An 18,989-nucleotide genomic window follows, 5' to 3' on the forward strand; every position below is an offset into this window, starting at 1 on the left:
TTTTTCCTTTTAAATCAACAAGAAAAAAAAACATCCAACAAGATGAGGACCTGAATGCTCTAAGAACAGGAAGGTTTTAATACTATTGCGTCTGGTGATTTTAACTAAATTACTTTGCATATCTGACGATCTGTATTTATGATTCTCATGCTGGATGTCTCAATTTTTGTTGACTTACGTTCTCATCATGCAATTGCATATCCTACCCTTGCATTAGTTGTTAGATGAGGCAAAATATTTATCTGTTGCTATGTTGCCATTATGTGCTACAGTTTATTTTCATTCAAAGTTGATTGTTTTGGTCATTTTGTGTTTGGGTTGGCATTGGCTCCTCTGTTATTGGTTGACAAACCCCTCCGCACAGGGATGAACGTGCATGTTTAACCATCGGCATGGCTTGCAGCCTGCTTCCTCCTTTGTCTGAGAGCTTGGTTAGCCTGTTCCTATATTAGTTTTTCTGGTTTTTAAATTATATCATTTTAAGATATTATTTCTCTCCTGCTTCATGCAAGGTCCATCTGTACCAATGCCTACCTGTTGCATTCGTTCCTGTGTGAATATTAGAAGCCCAGGACTACTGAGCTCCACGAATGCCCACCAGCAATTCCAGCTTAGACATGGACACGGGGCTTTCCTTTTGTGAACCAGTCAGTAACAGTGTCGTCCTCCTGATTATTCATTTGACCTAAAATAGGCCAGAAATCAAGGGCTATTATCCTAAGAAGTAGTAAGAAAGATGCTTTTTGGACAAAACAGTGAAGATGTTCTCTACTCCATCCAAGCTATGGATACAGGACAGTAACTACTCTCTTCACTTATGTCTGCCACATAAAGCGTTGTGGCAATTGCAAATTAAAAAGGGAAGTGTCAAATGAAACAGTAGAGACTGCTTACACTGGACATGTGGCCAGTGCACAGTCACAGGACAGATCTCAGTGGCAGAAGCCATTTTGTAGACTGGCACAGAATCGTTCTGCAGATTGGCACACCATAAAGCGATACACACTGCAGCGAAAGGGTGCTGGCTCGTCACCCCAAGCCCCGCCTTTATCCCAAAAATACTCCAGTCGCTGCCCCTGGCAATTGAAAACGTCTCGGGTGGAGTGCCTGCGGCTTCTAAGAACCAGAAGAGCAATGCGTGATGGCCCTTCTGAACCATGGTGATGCCTCCCTCCAGCTCGTGTTGATGCCAGGGTGTGGACTAGCACGTGTGTGCACGCAGAAGGCTGGACACCACAGCCCTGGTCCCATGTCCTTTCACCAAGGTGGGCTGCAGGGGCTTGAATGCCATCTTCAAGTAAGTCGCCCGAAGCAGCCCAAGGCAACCCGACCCTAGGGAAAACCTGGGTCTGATCCCCATGTGGGTTTATTTGTACAGCTAACGTGGAACTGTTCTGTCGCAAGGCAGGGCTTTCTATCCTGATGGGTGTTTCCTACGAAAAGTCTCTGCTGCAAGCCCGTTGAGATGGAAGCCAGTTGGCAGGGACTGCAATCTCATTCACATATGAGCAGATAAACATTATCTCTGATGTTCTGTGCTAACTTACTCGACTTATATTGTGTCACAGATGATTATCTGGGCATCCTCAAATACCTAACAGAAATGTATATTGACAGATACGCTAGATAAATATGGGTTTAGTTAGTCGTAAAGCCTCTATTAAGGGAGACAGTGTTAAGATTCAGTAATGCCCGTGACTTTGTCTTTCAGTCTAGATTCTAAAAATTTTCCGAGTGATGCAAGCACCAAAACAATTTTGATGCCAAAAATTCAATATTTTCTTGATGCTTATTCCATTCCCTTTCCAAAAAGAGAACTTGCGTATGTTATTTCTGGCTTTTTGGATTACTTTTCAAAAGAAGGTTAAAGCAAAATTTCCCCATGAGAAATGTTTTATTGTGTACTGATGAATTTTCCAGGGATAAGTTTTTTTTTCTCATCTTCCAGAGAAAAAGAACCCTGGTGGTTTATGTAATCGGAAAACTCTGCTATCAAAAAATTAACATTAGAGAATCAAAACGCCACTTTTCTATTGTGGGTGGAGAAAAAGGATAACAAAAAAATCTCTGACAGACTATTTTTATTTTTAAAATACGTCAGAATATTTTTTTTTACAAAAAAAAAGGTATTAAGGAGCAATAAATCTAGTGTCACTAACCGAAACAAAACTAGAAAATCAAAGCACAACGTTTTGTCAGTTTGAAAGTAACTGCTAGTTAATATTACCTGGACCAGACTCCCAGTAACCCAGATTATAAAGCCTAAAGTCATTCTTGACCTGCAGCAGACCCTCACACCCAGTTCCAGTCCAAGGGCCAATAAATGCACCTTAGGTTTGTCCCATTCTGGAAAAAAATATTAGAATGATACAATACTTTGGACAGATTTCCATATAATACAGATCTCACACCAGTTCTAACAAAACCAGGAGTATTAATATAATTTCCCAGCTCTTGATAAAGGAAGCCTTCAGGAACGGGAAAACAGTCTGCTGCTTCTGCCCGAAAACCTGAAAAAAGCGACACTGAACATTTGTCATTTATTGACCAGTACGTCTGCAGTGTGAATTTTGAAATAACAGAGACGCAGCTTAAAGAAAGCTCTATCTCACCCATCTACTGAAGCCCTCACTTGTTACATGTACAAAACAGGAAGAGGAAGCAGCAATTGGCTCTATCAGGGCAGCATCTCCTGCCAGCGGGGCTATTCTATTCATTACAGGTTGACATGTTGGAACCTTAAAAAAAACCCAAGGAAACCCAGCTTCTCAAATCAGCAGACCAGAAGGTTTCATGATTTCTTTAGCTTCTCTCCTTTCTAAGGTGGTTAACCATGCAAGGGACTTAGGGACGCTAACCTGAAAGACGCTGGGAATCCCTGCCCGCCATCAAGCAAACACAGCGGGACCTGGAGGTGTTCAGCATCTGGTAAAGCCAATCCCATAATGCCTACAGAAAGGTAAAAATTCAAACCTTATCTTTTACAAACACATATCTACTGTTCCTGTATGAAGTGTGATCAGCTGATTGCACAGGGGCCAGTTCTCATGGCTTGCTGAGGTCCTTCACCAGCTGAACCACAGCAAAAGGATGTCTCTGGGTCCTTGTCTGGAGTTTTGGCCTGAGAAGCCCATCCTTCCATTTTGCACAAGCTGAAAGGATCGGAGCAGGTTAAAGGGTCCCTAAAAGCCCTACTTCTAGAAATTTTCCCTGGCAGAATAGACCCAGGGAAGTCTAGGGGTCTTCCCTAGACCTCTCCAAAGCCAGGTGTGAAGTCAAGGTGGATCAGTCTGGGGCAGAGTGGAAGCACTTTGGCTGCAGGAGCACCATGAAGCACTTTGGTTGCAGCACCCCAGGGAGGCTGTGGCAGCCCCGTACCCATACCCCGTACCTGTACGTCCGCGGCAGGGCCCACACGCTCTGCTCCACTTCTCAGAAAAGGTAGCACACTTTCTCACCCTTTGGTTTGCATTTTGAGTGGAAACCACATGAACCCTGTCATCTTCAATGAAACAGAAACAGCGTCGTTCCCTGGCTGATGTGTCCTGTCATTTCCCAGATTAGTCACATTATCGCCTCCTCCTGAGAAGAAAAATTTGTGTCTGTGAAAGAAAACATAATTCTCCAAATATTTAGGCTAAGAGTGATGGGTTTGTCTGAATGCTGTCCTTGCAGCCATTTCTGGTAGTAATTTATTTAATTTGTCTCAGGAGGGCAAGTGCTTTATTCCGAAAATATGCTAACTAGAGACAGTGCTGACGATATTGTGTCATCTCACCCAGCTTTGCATCTTCTCTTGCTCCTCGTTTCCACGGCAGCTAGGTAAAAAAGTTGTATTTGTGGTAGGACATGATCAACAGCTTCCTGATCTGAGAGAGTGACTACGGCTGAGGTTTTCTTCACACAAAGTTCCCCAGCTCCATTCTTCTCCACAGAAATCAGGGGGAAGAGGGAGCTTCATTGGTCTCCTACGGCTGGGATGGAGCAGCTTCTCGCAGCTGCCAGCAAGGGCCACAGGTATTAACATCAGTCCCTGAAAAACAAGTGGAAGACAGCCAGTGCTGGAACTGTGTCATCAAGTCCCTGTGACAAGTCTGTGAACAAATGGAGATATGTCCTGTAGGATCTAGGTGACAATAAGGGACGGTCCCCTGGAGAAACAGGTCCTGCTGGGTGGGGGCCCTCGCGGGAACTGTTATAGCGACAGCAGAGCAGAAAAGGGATTGCCTATCCTTGGCAAGAAGCAGAAATTACTTTTCCAAATAAGGCGTCACGTTTGCAAACTTGATGAAGAAGAGGGGACACGTACCCATCTGACTCCGGCTGCTGATACCATCGTCCCTTGGTGTGGTTTCTGCCACCCAAACGCACTGGCTCAGCCAACCTGGGGCTGGCTCCGGGCTGGCGACTGCTCTGAAACGGAGGGGACGGCCCTGGCTGAGCAGCTCCCACGTGGGCACGACGCAAAAGCCACTTGTTTCAGAATGACTACGGGCTGTCAGGCATAAAGGCACAGAAATTGTTGCATAAAAAAAGACCCTTCATCTCCTTGGGTGACATCTCCAAGCCTTCCATTTCCCTGCAACTTTCTCATCCCTTTGCAATGGGAGCGCTCCCCATACCTGCTAAATTTTGAATTGCTGTTAAATCGTAACGATGTCAAGTATTTCCATCCACTATTTACCTTAAGCCTAAAGCATGATCAGGCATTTTCAAGATTTGGATGGTCCCAAACAGGTCTCTAAAGCCTGTGCCCCTAAACTGTGCCTTATCCCATTGTCCTGTGAAAAGGGAACCAGACTGATTTACAGCCTAAGTATCAAATTGCTCTTATTAAGCACTAAAAGAACAATTCTTCAGCCTCCAGATGTCTACCGAGCCATTAAAATTTGTGTTGTGGTTAATTAATAACCACCTTCAGAGCAGTGAAAACCTTTCCCAGAGGCAAAAGGTATCTTATCTAGGCAAGCTCCTCTGGTGAAATTCTGAAAGAGCTGATGCCTCCGATGCGGTCACCACTCGCCCAGAGTTCTGCTGACATACGGGAAGTGCCAGCAATTAGCATCATGGCTGTGAACATCTGCCACATCCTCAGCTTTCTAAAGAGTTCTGAAACTCCTGGAGCAAAGAGTCTGAAGACCGATGGTCTGAGGGCTGGTTCCTCCCCTCAGCATGCATGTGTGTGTCTTATTAACCTACCTGAATGACCCCTTCCAAAACGTGGGTGGCTCCCCAGTATATCTAGAATTCAAATTGTCACTTAATTAGCCCAGACTTCTAGCGACTTTGAAGGAGAGCAAAGAAATCACTTTACGCCACGTTAGAAGTGAAATGACAGGTTACAGCTACCCTCGCCCAGTCCCAAATGCCGAAGTGCAGCCCTCCCTCCCTTGCTGACCTCCATCCCTCTCCATAACTTCCTACAGCTCTCTTCCTTCCTCTTTATCTCCTTCACCGCATCACCACCCATGCAAGCTTTTAGGGGTTTCCCTCCTCTTTCCGGCTCTGTCACTCCCTGGTGTGTTTTCTCACATTGAGGTTTCTCAGCTCCTGTAGTTGTCTATCTTTTTGCCACTCCCCCGTCGTCCTTCTCTGCTTTATGTTCCTCTGAATTTAGTTCCTTACCTTTTCTCCAGCCCTCATTTCATTGAGCTCCGGTGTCTAAGCGGGATCTCTCCCCTCAGGACACAAACGTGCTCTCAACTGCTGCACTAGACAAACCCGCCCTTGATGCTGCTACTTTCTCTTGATCACTCCCCACGCTTTCACCACAGCGCACCCATGCTACAGACCCCAGTGCCTCTCCTCCCGACCCATCCTCAGCCTCCAAGAACAGGTTCTCATGCTCCACATCATGAACCCGGTCTTCCTAAAGACTCCCCATCCCCGTAGTCCTGCCTGGGCTAATTCTGCAAGCCCCACGAGAGGTAATGTGTAACCTCATTCTCTAGACCAGATGGGGATCACTTTGTGGGGGTCATCTTCTCCCCACTTCTCTGGCAATGCAACAAGGGGCTCCTCTGGGGACTCCTTCCCTTCCCTTTCCCTCCTCTGAGCGCTTCCTCTGTCCACACCTGGCCTTTATACATCCATGTTCTTGTTGCCATCTCCTCCATCCTTTGCTTTGCCCTCTCCCACCTCCTTGTCTAACCTACCCGGTATCATCTTCTTGAGCCTTTGAATTGTCAGTCCCCATGACATGTTAGCTCAGTTTGGACTTACAGGAAGGCTCTAAAAAACCAAGCAGGGGAAGAAGAGCAACACGGTGACCTTATAGGGTGTGTGAGGGACACCGCACTGATGGCGCTTCCTTGCCGTGTCTTTGAGTCACCACCGAGTGGCCTGAAGATCTTCCCCTGCCCAAACTGGGGGAGCAGAGTCACTGTGGCCTGTCCCACCAAGCAGTGTCAGCCAGCCCCAGGGACAGTCACCCGTGGCTGAGGAGGTCTGCTTTCTCCTTTCTCAGGGCATCAAGTCTGCATGCCATGGATCCAGCCCTTCCCTGGAGCGGGCAAGTCCCCATGGTACGTGGAGGTGTCAGGGTTGTCCACCCTCCAGCCACCTGTGCCAGAGGACAAATGGTTTCATCCACCTCCTCACAGTGCAGATATATTTAGTGAGTGACTCAGTCCTGCCCCTGGTTGTCACGCCTGGACTCCATCAAATACCACGTGTCTTCTTGGCCTCATTGTATCAGAGCTGCAGTTTGATCTCCTTTTAGGAGTCCATCGAGGAAACCCTTCCTACACCAAAACTCTGGCCCTTCTGCCGGCACATCGGGAGCAGCAGCAGCCTCCTCGATCCCACGCTAACCTCAGACTAACCTCAGTCTGACCTTGCAACTAGAAATCTTCCTCTTCTTGAGAGTAAATGGCAGAGAAGAAAAGAAGAAGGAACAGAAAAAAAAAAAAAAGGAGAAGGAATAACAAAACTAAGTAGCAAAAAGCAGAAGGAATAGCAAAAAAAGGTACCAAAAAAAGCAGAAGGAATGGCAGAATGAAGTAATACCAGTATGTGCACCACAACTAAAGAACTGGCTTCACTCCATAGGAGATTGCAGGCGATGCAATGGGTTGCCCAGTCTTGGAGGCTCTTGGACCTCCATCCTTGTATGTCTCCAAGACCAGCTGGGGTAAAGCCCTGAGCAACTTGGCCTGACCTGGTTTGAGCAGGAGGTTGGACTAGAGACCTCCTGAGGTCCCCTCTTGCCTGAATTATCGCATGATATGGCTGTTTCTAATAGCTGCCAAGTGGATCTTGGAGATGGGCAGGCTTTTCTGTGCACAGGGTAGGTGAGGAAGGCAGGGAAGGCTCTCAGGAGAGGCAGATGGATGAGGTGTACTTACTTCTCCCACACCTTCACTGTCCATAGAGACTGGTGCAAAAGAGGAACTGCCGCCTCCACCGCACCATGGCTTTGTCTGAAGTGCCAGTCTGCACATTTTGGGTGTGCTCAGGTGCCAAGGACCCACAACGAATGTGCAAATTGCTGGGTTCAACAGGACAAAAACCTTCCGGGACACACCAGGGTGGAAAAGACGCAAGCAAAAGAGGAAGAAAAGAAGACCTGGCTTTGCAGGTGGAGGAAGCAGGCACAGCTGCAATGCTCGGCACTGCAAAACCTCCAGGTGGGTCTGTAATTCCAGTGCCAGGTGGACAAGGGCTTTGTCATTATACTCAGCCCATCTCCAAGCCTTTGCTTTCCCTACGTGATGTAAAACAGTGAAGAAGGGAGGGTAAGAGCATGGTGAACAGCAGCTTGCAGTGGCTGAGGGCAGTGACACTTAAATAAAATGCACAAGTACAAAACCAAAACCGTGCAGCCCAGGCAGAACCTGCCATAACACAGTCTCCAAAGAGACCGTCATCCGCGTACCTCCTACGAGAGCAGACTCCAGTGTCCTGTTGATCTTATTTGTGGTTCATTCCTAGAGAGCAGTAATGAGTAGACATAGTGCCTAGAGATATGGGTTAGTGATGGTTTTGGTCGGAGTTAGGTTGATGGTTGGACTCCATGATCTGAAAGGTCCCTTCCAACCTGGGCAATTCGATGATTCTGTGATTCTGTGACATAGTGGCAATTATTTTGTTCTAAGCCATTGATTCAAAAGGTTGGAGGTGGCAAAATGTGTAATGAGGTGCTCTCCAGCAGCCTTCCCCCAGTGGCCGCTCAGCTCTGCACCCTTCCAGCTCTCCCAGCACAGCCACCTCCCGACCTCAGCGCTGTCCCAGCGTCACACTTGGCCCTTTGCACCCACATGCCTCTGGGTTGCGCTTGCTGGCTCCATTCTCTGCCCCAGGCCAAGGCTCTGGCTTTCACCCAGCAGGCGCTGACCGGGGATCTAGTGAGAAAAGGAGGGTTTGGGAAGCCCCGGACGTCACTGCCCAACTATCTGTGTGGGTTTTTCAAATGTTATCACCCGCTGTTGTGCCAGAACTGAAGATGTAGAAGCCGCCTACAAGAAAGCAAAGAGCTGGAAGAACGTCATGAGCGATGCTCGCACCGAACCCTTCCCTCGGGAAAGGGCCACAAGCCCGTGCTGACTCCCACAGAGGGGCAGCGGGGTCCGAGGGGCTCGCGTGGGAGACAGGGCTGGAAATAACCGCTCTCCCTCTCCCCACACGCCTTTCCCCCCCGTCTGCCCCATCTCCCCCCAGCCCCTCACGCTGTGGTGGGATGCCGCCCGTGCCGAATGGGGAGAGCAAGCCCTATGGCGGGAAGGTTTCCTTCCTACGCCGAGCACTCCTAAATAACAGCGTGGGAGTTCCCGCTGAGCAGAAAATGGGCCGTGGACAGGAGCAGCCTCGGAGACCCTCACATGGCGACAGGGACAGGCAGGTGGTGCCGTGGGAACAGGAGGACATGGAGAGATGTATGTCCCATCAGCAGAGATCACAGTTTTGGTTTGTTTTGGTGCCTGCGACTTTTGGAAGTTAATCCTTAATTCTGAGGAAGACGTATTTACTCATCATGTTATTTCCCACGAGAAGCTAAAGCTTAAGTTACTACCAGAGGTCCGCTGGGATCACAAGGAAGAAAATCACCTTTCTGGATCCCAGATGAGTGTCAGAGCTATTCTTGGACAACCTCAGTGTCCCTGTGTGACTCTTCTGTTCCAAGGAAGGGCTGTCAGAGAGCTGTGCCCCTCCTGGTCCCCTTCACAGACACGGGGGCTGCAGGGCTGACGCTGATGCAGAGACATCCCAAACAGCTCTGCTGGTGTCAAGATCACCCCAGATGTACCTTTGGGAACCTCGATTCTGAGAAGGCAGGGTGATGCCACCGCTTCCAGGACAGCACAGGGGCAAAGTTTGCCCCTGAGTGCAGGAAAAATCTCTTTTGGTGCATACGTTGGTCCAGTGCAACTACGAGTCAGCACAGAGCACGTTTGCCCGTGATCTCCAATTTTTAAAGAGGTGATCAGCAGAGCGCTTGGAGGCTCGTCAGCATGTGGATGGGGACGTTTCAGGAGCTGAGGTGAAAAGATCTGCCTCCACCAGGGCAATTTCTCAGTGCATAGTAACTAGCCGAGCACGCCAGGGGTTTCACTGGGGCACCATCCTGTCCTGCTGCTGATGTGCACACAAGGTTGCCCCATCTGCACTTGCCTCTCCTGTGATGCTGTCAAGCTGCCACTGTTTCCCAGTCGTGTGCTTCACCACGTTGGATCCCATCTGGGGGGACCGTGCAGCCAGCCTGTCCTCACCCACCTAGAGAGCACCTACGTCTGTGGAAGCTCCAAAACCAGCCATCAGAATGGAGCTGGAGCAGAAAAAATGGCTCAAATTCCACCAAGTGGTCAACCAACCATGCAGCACCGCATAAAAGCCGTGGCGATGAACGTATCTTTTCAGCAGGAGCGCCTGGGGTCACAGCTTACACCACCCACTCATTGAAAAGGCTTTATCTGGGGACACCAGCACCCTGGGAGCAAGGCTGTATTGGGGGGCACCAGCACCAGATGGGTCTCAGGAACCAGGAATGCAGATGAGAGAGGCTGAGGGAGGCGATTCCCCCTCTCTACTCCGCTCTCGTGAGACCCCACCTGGAGTACTGCGTCCAGCTCTGGAGTCCTCAGCACAGGAAGGACATGGACCTGTTGGAGCGAGTCCAGAGGAGGTCAAGAAGATGCTGGGAGGGCTGGAGCCCCTCTGCTGTGAGGACAGGCTGAGAGAGCTGGGGGGGTTCAGCCTGGAGAAGAGAAGGCTCCGGGGAGACCTTAGAGCCCCTGCCAGTCCCTAAAGGGGTTCCAGGAAAGGTGGGGAGAGACTCTGGACCAGGAGGTGGAGCGATAGGATGAGGGGGAATGGTTTTAAACTGAGAGAGGGTGGATTTAGATGAGACATGAGGAAGAAATTCTTTGCTGTGAGGGTGGCAAGCCCCTGGCCCAGGTTGCCCAGAGAAGCTGTGGCTGCCCCATCCCTGGAGGGGTTCAAGGCCAGGTTGGACTGGGCTTGGAGCAACCTGGGCTGGTGGGAGGTGTCCCTGCCCAGGGCAGGGGGTGCCACTGGGTGATCTTTAAGGTCCCTTCCAACACAAACCATTCTACAATTCTGTGAGGACGGAGGTTCTTCATGGCAAGTCACCCCCGCAGGGCTACCTTAGATGCTACCGCAGGTGCAAACTGGAGACATCCCCGCCCTAGACAAACACATCTCCAGGATGTGGAGAACACATCTCCAGGAGGCAGCAGCTCTGCAGCAGCCGGGAGAAAACGAAAACCCGCCGGTTCCCCCAGCGCCTCCCCGACCTCCCGCCCTGGGGACGGGCGCTCCGGGCGCAGACCAGCGCCCCCCCGAAGGAAGCGGGGAGGGGGCGGCCGGGGGTCCCGCGGGGCCGGGGGTGTCCCGGGGCGGGGGATCCCGCCGGGGGCCGGGCCGGGGGCGGGCCGGGGGCGGGGAGCGCCCTGCCTTAAAGGCGGTGGCGGGGCCGTGCGGGCAGAGCTCGGCGTCCGGTTCGGAGGCGGTGAGTCTTCACCGGGGTCTCCTGGGGACGGGACGGGACGGGACGGGACGGGACGGGACGGGACGGGACGGGACGGGACGGGACGGGACTCCTCGATGGCTGCAGGGGGTGATGCGGGCGCGGGGAGCCCCGCGGGCGGCGGCGTGGCCGCAGGGGACGGGACGGGACGGGACGGGACGGGACGGGACAGGACAGCCGCTGGCCGGGCTCCGCTCCCGGTGCCCGCGGGAGCCGCGATGTCCCGGCCGCAGGGAGCCGTTTGCAGCCGGGCTAAATACCCACGGAGCTCGGTTATAGCGCTCCCTACTAACGAAGCCGAGTCGTTCATTAGCGTCTGCTGCTTGCTTCGATTATTCGTTCTGTTCCTCTTTCTGAGACAGAGCTCTCCCCCTCCCGCCCCCCCCCGCCTCCCCGCCCCCCGCAGAAGGGAGTTTGCGTTTGCAAAGCGCGTTCGGTGTTTGGAGGCAGTTCCTGTGTCTCTTCCACCAAACACTAAATACAGCCCGTGTCAGCGCTCAGACAGTGATGCCTCACGTCTGGGCTTCAAATGACAGCATCTTCTTTGGTGGTATCCTCTTTGATTGTGTAATTAATATAATCTGTTTATGACCAACCTACTCATGACCAACTATAAATCTATCTGTGTTGCACGAGGCATGCAGAATAGAAGTCGTTTAGGGGTTTGCATAGTTTGGGATGCTTTTCTCGGCCAACCGTCGCTGCGCCCTCTCACTTGTGTACATTCCTAATGATCTGAATTCACCAGCACGTAAACAAGTGGTTCCATGAACCACGGCTATATAAATAAAAAGTGGCAGGAGTGATATTTGTCTTCAGTTCACGATGAAAACCTGGTCTAAAGCCTCAGCAAGGAAATGGGGTTCTGTGGGGTTTTTTGGTTTTTACAGATAGATTTCTAGGTGTGAAGCTCTCTTATACTTTAGCAGTCCAATATTCTAATCATCAGTTTTGCTTTTGGTTGCAAAAGGTATTTTAAATTATGTTTAGAAATACGATAGATACCACATCTCGGTTGTCTTTTAGACAGCCTTGCATGGTTGTCCTCTATCTGCAAATGTCTTTAAGAGTAGCAGCTGAAAGACTGAAATTTAGTCCCCAAAGGAGTCAAAAAGTTTCTAATCCAGCTCAATACCACTTAAGAAGTGTGATAAATACACATAGAGATTAAATAAGGAAGTTTGTCTAATGAGCAAATGATGGGCTGAGACGTTTATCAGTATCTCTTGGTTCTCTCTCAGGCAGGATAGCTAAACTGGCAGGAGGGGAGAGAAACCCGCGGTGGCAGGAGGGTGACAGTACCTTCTGCAGACACCCATGGCTCATGCCCTCTCCAAAGGCATGTGGGAACCTGACCCAAAATATGCTGTTGGGAGACACGGGTTCTGCCCGGCTCCTGTGCGTGTCTCCATCTGCAGCCTCCTCCCTTCCCGGAGCCTTACATCCCATTACTGCTTTTAGCCAAAACAACTCTGTTTATCCACTGGGTTGGCCACGCAGCCCAGTTTCTCCCATTTTCTCCTCATTCTTCCTACTCCTCATAAGTGCCCGGAGGTGCAGGCAGATGGAAAAAGCCTCAACGTGCAAAAGATCATTCCAGTCTCTTAATCTCAAACATCCTGATTGTGTTTGTTTGGTTTTTTGAATGTCTGAGAAAGAACTGATATACGATGCCTTGGTAAATTGAGCAATTTTATCCATATGAGTTTTCATGAGATAATCGAGCCGCTCATCTCAATGTGTTCGTGCAGCGCGTAGCATGGTTTTGCTCGGCAGGTCTGCTTGCTAGGCACTAACCCAGCAATAAGAGTAACGGTACCGAGGGCTTCATCACCTGCGTCGGATTTTCTTGACAGATAATAACAAGGAATAGGAATTATACAGCTTTTTCCAGAGAATATTGCACTACCTGCCCCTCCCAAACAATTGGTTAAAATCAGACCAATGTTACCGCAAACTTAATTTTAGCCCTATCTTAGAGATTTTTCAAACGTTACTGGGGCGATGCTCTTGTTATAACTTGAACCTCAAGTTTGGAATGAAGACCTCAGGCAAACGAGGGTGCCAGCCATGAGGGCTGGAGGCCGGATCTCTTGGCATCTCCCATGGGATGCAGGACTCGGTCTCCTCTCCACCATCCCACTGGGACGGCAGCTCCCCGTTGCTGGCTGGTCCTTGCAGAGACGCGGTGGCTGGGGCCACAAGAGGCTGGTGTGGGTGATCTCTGCTGTTCAGACCCATGCTGGGCCATCCACCGCGAGAAGCCCAGACTCATCCAGGCTGGGGCTGAGGTCTGGATTCTGCCACCCCCAGAACCAGGCTGCCGAGAGGTGGCATTTGTGGGGCAAGGAGAGGGCATGGCTGCAAACTCACTGCCTCTCTCGGATTAACAAGTTATTAGCAATGAGTGTTTCTAGATAAGCTTTGTTTACACAAGCGAAAGTGAGATGTAAGTGATGATGGAGGTTTAGACTGGATATTTGGAAAAAATTTTACACTGCAAGGGTTGTCAAGCATTGGAACAGGCTGCCCAGGGAAGCGGTTGAGTCTCCGACCCTGGAGGTGTTTCAAAGCCGGGTAGACACAGAGCTGAGAGATATGGGTTAGTGATGGTTTTGGTCAGAGTTAGGTTGAGGGTTGGACTCGATGATCTGAAAGGTCCCTTCCAACCTGGGCGATTCTATGTACAATGTACCGATCTACGCCTTCTGACAGAGCCAAGTAGAGCTATGTTGAGTCTTGGCTGCCTCTTCTGGCCAAAGACATTCGTGCAGTCGAACTGTCGGTGGCTCACACACCCCTCTGTGTCCACAAATAGCCCAAGGGGAAAAAATATCCTCTCTTGTGTCAGGTTTTGCCTCGTGTCTTGTCTGTGCCGCCTCGCTGATATCGGTGAGCTTCAATGTGTTTTGTGCATTGCAGATAATAAAAGGATTGTTTTAAGAGTACAAACTCCCAAATAGCTGAAACTCGACTGAAACCTGGAAGCCTTGAGCATCCCAGTGTGGTTCGGAATTTCCAGGAGATCCGAGAGAGAGAGAGAGACTCTACTTTAATGCTGCCAAAGTAGTTTTATGGATGAAAATACGTACCATGTAACATCAGGTTTGAGCACATACATGGTGTGGGTTCTTATAACCGATCTTGTCCCCGCTGTTGCTTTCATTACTTCTTAAGTCCTGTTATTTCAGCCTGCACGTATCCTGCAGTTCTAATTGTTGGGGTTTTTCATGGTCTCAGACTGCAAGTGAGATTCTGTGTCTGAACCATTAGAAATTGAAAATGAATGGGGAAAAATATGTACGTGTGTATATTTCTCTTGCTTTACTTTAGGCCAACCCAAATCAAGAGTGTCGTGTCTCACTGCACTCAAATGAATACTTAAAGGACATGATAAAATGTCACAAAAAAACTGGCTGAGCGGATCTGAAAGCCCTCCCTGGCTGCAGGATCTGCCTGCTCTGGAGAGTCCCAGACCTGCTATTGTAAATTAAAGCAGTATGCAAAAGCAAACCCAAGAAGAAGCCCTTTGCTAGGGAGTTACCTCGATAGTGCAGATGTTGCCAGACCGAGAGGTTTGTTCTCCTTGACATGAGCCCCCCTGCAGCCCCCTCCCTCCCTCCACCAGTGCTGCCTCTGCCCGGGCAATGCCAGGGCAGCTGGAGCCTCTGCTGCAGCCATCCTTCCCGTTGGTCAGAGACGATAGGCGAGATCTTATCCAAAGCTAGGAATTACATACATTTATTAACAAAGCAAGTTTAAAAAATGGTGCTACCTGCGATGTGAGCAGAGGAGAGCAATGCGGAGTTTGGGGAGCTGACAAATGTCTGGTTGGGCACTGAGCAGCCTCTGGCTTGGAACCATCTTTCACCTTCAATGCGAAGGATTTGGGTTTTTTAATTATTTTTTTTTTAAACAGCTTTTCTTTACTGTTTCAGAGACCTTCTGGCAGACTTTCTCCTGCAGTGACCTGCCCCTATGCAGGCAGGCGTGGAGGGAGGCAGGGTTTACCAGGCGATGTGGAGAAAGACTGAAGAGTCATCAGAGACCAGATTGGGTCTTTATATTTTAAATTGCACAGTGCTCCCGCCAACTTCATCATTTCCCTGTGCTGTTTTAATTAGTAGCTACCTTAGCTTGCGAGGAGTAAGAGCTTGTTGGTAATTCGGTGGAAGAAGGATGCCACCAGGAATCGAGGGCTTATGAAAATTTGACTGTCATCTTCGCCTCGCCAGTTGTCGGTACCAGGTTAAGAACGGTGGACATAGCGGATGGTTATAGTAACACGGATCCGTGCAGACCCACATCCCTTCCTAGCTGTTCTCTCCTGTACAAGAGAGATGATAGATTTTTTCCTCCTATTTAATAATGGCATTTCACTTTTGTGTGCTGCTTTACGTGACTCATCTGAGGTTTTTCATCCTTAGGCCTGACATTCATCGCTGGGTGGAATCGATGCCTCAGCCAGGCAACATGACGGCGCCGTTTGACAACTTGTCATGCCATCACTCCATTGACGACTTCCGAAACCGAATCTACTCCACGCTCTACTCCATGATCAGCATTATGGGCTTTGTTGGCAACGGCGTTGTGCTGTATGTCCTCATAAAAACATACCGGCAGAAGACAGCCTTCCAGGTGTACATGCTGAACCTTGCCGTCTCCGATTTCCTCTGCGTGTGCACCCTGCCCCTGCGTGTCATCTACTACGTGCACAAAGGGAACTGGTTCTTCAGTGACTTCCTATGCAGGATCAGCTCGTACGCCTTGTACGTCAACCTGTATTGCAGCATTTTTTTCATGACTGCGATGAGCTTCTTCCGTTGCATAGCCATCGTTTTTCCAGTCCAGCACATCAATTTGGTAACGGAGAAGAAGGCTAAATTTGTCTGCATTGGCATCTGGATTTTTGTCACACTGACCAGCGCTCCCTTTCTGCAAAATGGGACTTACCAACATGGCAACAAGACCAAGTGCTTTGAACCCCCAGAAAACACTGAGAAGAAAACTCTAGTCGTGATCCTGGATTTTATTGCCTTATTTGTGGGTTTCATTTTTCCCTTTGTTGTCATAACTATCTGCTACACCATGATCATAAGGACCTTACTGAAAAATTCCTTGAAGAAGAACCAGGCTAACCGCAAAAAAGCTGTCTGGATGATCATCATCGTGACGGCCACCTTCCTGGTGAGCTTCACCCCGTACCACATTCTGCGTACGGTCCACCTCCACATGCTGTGGCTGAAGAACACCAGCTGTGAGGACACCATATACCTACAGAAATCGGTTGTGGTAACGCTCCCCTTGGCAGCTTCCAACTGCTGCTTTGACCCACTTCTCTATTTCTTCTCAGGGGGCAACTTTCGGAAGAGACTTACCACGTTTAGGAAGGCTTCTTCCTCCAGCTTAACACAAGCCTTCAGGAAGAAGTTCTCCATAAAAGAGAAAGATGAGGAACCCTTTGGAGAAAGCCATAGGGAGAATGGGAAGGCAGCCGCGGCCCCTTCATAAGGAGGCTAGACCTTCCCCTAAGATCTCAGATGGGCAACAGAGATCTCAGAACTCTCCCAGAAGACATGATGGAGGCTTGCAAGCCTTCATCGCAGTTAGATATGTAATAACAGTGGATGGTCCCTGATTTTTATGCTACTCGGTGGTACAGCTGCTGCCTCTTCCCCAGGAGCAAGCACTGCTTGGACACGCACAGCCACTTAGCACGGAGGAGCCACCTCCAGCCAGCACCAGAAAACTGTTGATCTGATGATAAACTCGCATAAACAAACTCTTCAAAGCGTGCATTCGGGGATTTGCTTCATTTCACAACTCTACAAAGAGCATTAATTCTCCGAGCCAGTGGGAAATGTAAACACAGCGTTTGCTGGACGCGGTGCTCAAGGAACTGCTGACAAATAACGAGGGGAGAGTTTTCACTGAATCTTCAAACAGCCACTAAATTATTTACACAGCAGAGGCCAGGATAATTCCTGCCCTGCTCCCAGCTGCGTCTGCTTTGGATTTCAGCTTTCAAGATAATTATGGGTGTAAGACTTGCAGGGTTGATGGCTGGGTCTGCAAATCCAGGAACTTGGGCTTGAGCCCCTCTCCCACCCCCAACAAGCAGCTCTTCAGACACGCTCTCGTGGGCAGCTGATCTGCCCACAGTTTCTGAATTTCTAGAAAAATCTTTTCTGTGGGGGAGCAGTTTTAAAATTGCAGTATCCTAATGTGCATCTGAAAGTTACTTCAATGGGACTGGTCCTGGAAGCGACGGCTGCAGGACCCAGATTATCACTCCAGTTCTTCAGGAGATTTTTACCTAAAAGGAGAGCTCTGGGTGCTCAGAGCCTAGCGCAGGATCGGGCCTGCCTTTCTGAACTATTGACCAAGGTTTTTTAAACGAATAATAATAAAAAAGAAAATAATGCAGAAGCCCTCTTTAAAAATAGCTATATGTGATCCTGTTCAAGCGGGTACACCTTGCAGAAAAGGGGCAACCCAAGGCGCTTGGAAAGAGCTCGAGGAAGACCTGGAGATCAAGAGTCTGGGTGCAGATGAGACATGGGTGAATCTTGTTCTGAGTACAGTTGGGTGAAAAAACCCTGGTTGGGCTATGTTTCTTATGTAAAGAAGAACTTCAAAATCTTGGACAGAAGGAAACGTTCCTGCGCTTTTCCAGCGAACCTGCGGAAAAGTAGCACTGTCTGCCTTTTGCTGGAGCAAAGCCCAGCCCGAGATGCACGATACATCAAGACAGAAATAGAAATTCTGGCAGGATTAAGACTCTTAGTTGGGAAAGGGGTTGATAAGTGAATAGCACGCATGTTTTGATATGGTATTTATGAAGTTACTTGATGCTATCTTAAATAAAGAAAACCGTTTTAACGCTGTAGAATAAGAGTGAGCAAAAGGCGTTGGGCTTGGGGACGGGGGTCTGCTTGAGAAATTATCTTTACCGATACACGGAAGAGTGTAAGTTCGCTCTTTACATCACAGCCTGCCTATCCCTGGGGCAGCAAAAGGCACTTAAAAGCAAATTCACCTGCAGATCACTTTATGGATGTGAATTTTCAATAAGATCCGAAGGCCCTTTAGAAAATTTTAAGGATCTGTAAAGTGGAAGAGGGCTGAAAGCTGCTCACGTAGAGGAGTGTCACAGTTCCCCCCTAAACCCGCAGGAGGGCAGAGCTTATAGGTCAACGATGTAACTGTAAACTGCTTTGAGAAAGTCTGTAGGAGGAGCGCTGGCTAAAACTTCTTTTCGCGGGTTAGTGTTGAGTGTTACAGCTGTGTCTCAAAGCATTAAAGGCATTGTGCAACTGTAAATAGAAATTATCCTGGAAAACCAAGTTTCAGAATATGTAAAAATAATACACACGTTCCCAATTTCTAAAATACTGTACAGTAAAGCTATATATATGTGTGTGTTGAAAAGCATTTTTATTGTACTAGAGGGTTTTTTTTTCCTTTTTCCTTTTTTTGTTTTTTAATGAAACAATGGTTATGTCAGTGGTTTTTGTGCAATAGGAAAGATCATTCAAAAAGATTGCTAAAAATTAAATTAAAACGTTGCAAGTTAAATTTTAACAGTTAAGGTTTTCTGCGTCTTATTTCAAAGTCTCTGCACACTGACTCTTCTTCCCTACGATCCCTTTTTATCTACACACAGCACTGGCGTGTAATATTCATGTAATAGTAGTTTATAATGATACAAACTTAGTCAGAGCAGCAGAAGTTGCTGAGGGCAGCACCTGGAGTGGGCTGAGATGTTGGGCGACTCGCTGGCCCAGCTGGGCTTGATCCAGCCAAACCGGCCTTTGCTGTAGCCCAGCTTCCCTGGACTCAGGTCCTGTTGGAGCCAAACCTCTTCTGACGGCAACTGGGGTCTTGCAGAGGTGAAGCACCCCAACAAATGGCACCTGGGACCTCGATAAATCTGTATTGGCAGGCAGAAAATGCTTGCAAGGCCCTTGGAGAGAAGCGATGCTTTTGGTGAGTACGATACACT

The 18,989-nt window shown here is 49.0% G+C and overlaps 1 protein-coding gene across 2 annotated transcripts; it reads left to right on the plus strand.

Moving 5' to 3' along the window:
• The first annotated feature begins 10,900 nt into the window (after nucleotides 1-10,900).
• Nucleotides 10,901-18,513, plus strand: CYSLTR1 (cysteinyl leukotriene receptor 1). Of its 2 annotated transcripts, none has more exons than XM_063347315.1 (2): nucleotides 10,901-10,966; nucleotides 15,412-18,513. In XM_063347315.1, exon 2 carries the CDS (start codon nucleotides 15,440-15,442, stop codon nucleotides 16,493-16,495), a length of 1,056 nt encoding a protein of 351 aa, XP_063203385.1. In that variant the 5' UTR covers nucleotides 10,901-10,966; nucleotides 15,412-15,439; the 3' UTR covers nucleotides 16,496-18,513. The 2 variants fall into 2 exon arrangements, with proteins under 2 accessions (XP_063203385.1, XP_063203386.1); XM_063347316.1 differs by lacking the exon at nucleotides 10,901-10,966 and adding an exon at nucleotides 15,151-15,232.
• Nucleotides 18,514-18,989: the final 476 nt, after the last annotated feature.

The sequence above is a fragment of the Chroicocephalus ridibundus genome, chromosome 9 (assembly GCF_963924245.1).
Source record: "Chroicocephalus ridibundus chromosome 9, bChrRid1.1, whole genome shotgun sequence".
NCBI classification, from domain to species: domain Eukaryota; kingdom Metazoa; phylum Chordata; class Aves; order Charadriiformes; family Laridae; genus Chroicocephalus; species Chroicocephalus ridibundus.

What these genes read in the sequence shown, in the direction of transcription:
- CYSLTR1 (XM_063347315.1), top strand. Translation starts at nt 15,440, where the DNA reads ATGCCTCAGCCAGGCAACATGACGGCGCCGTTTGACAACTTGTCATGC.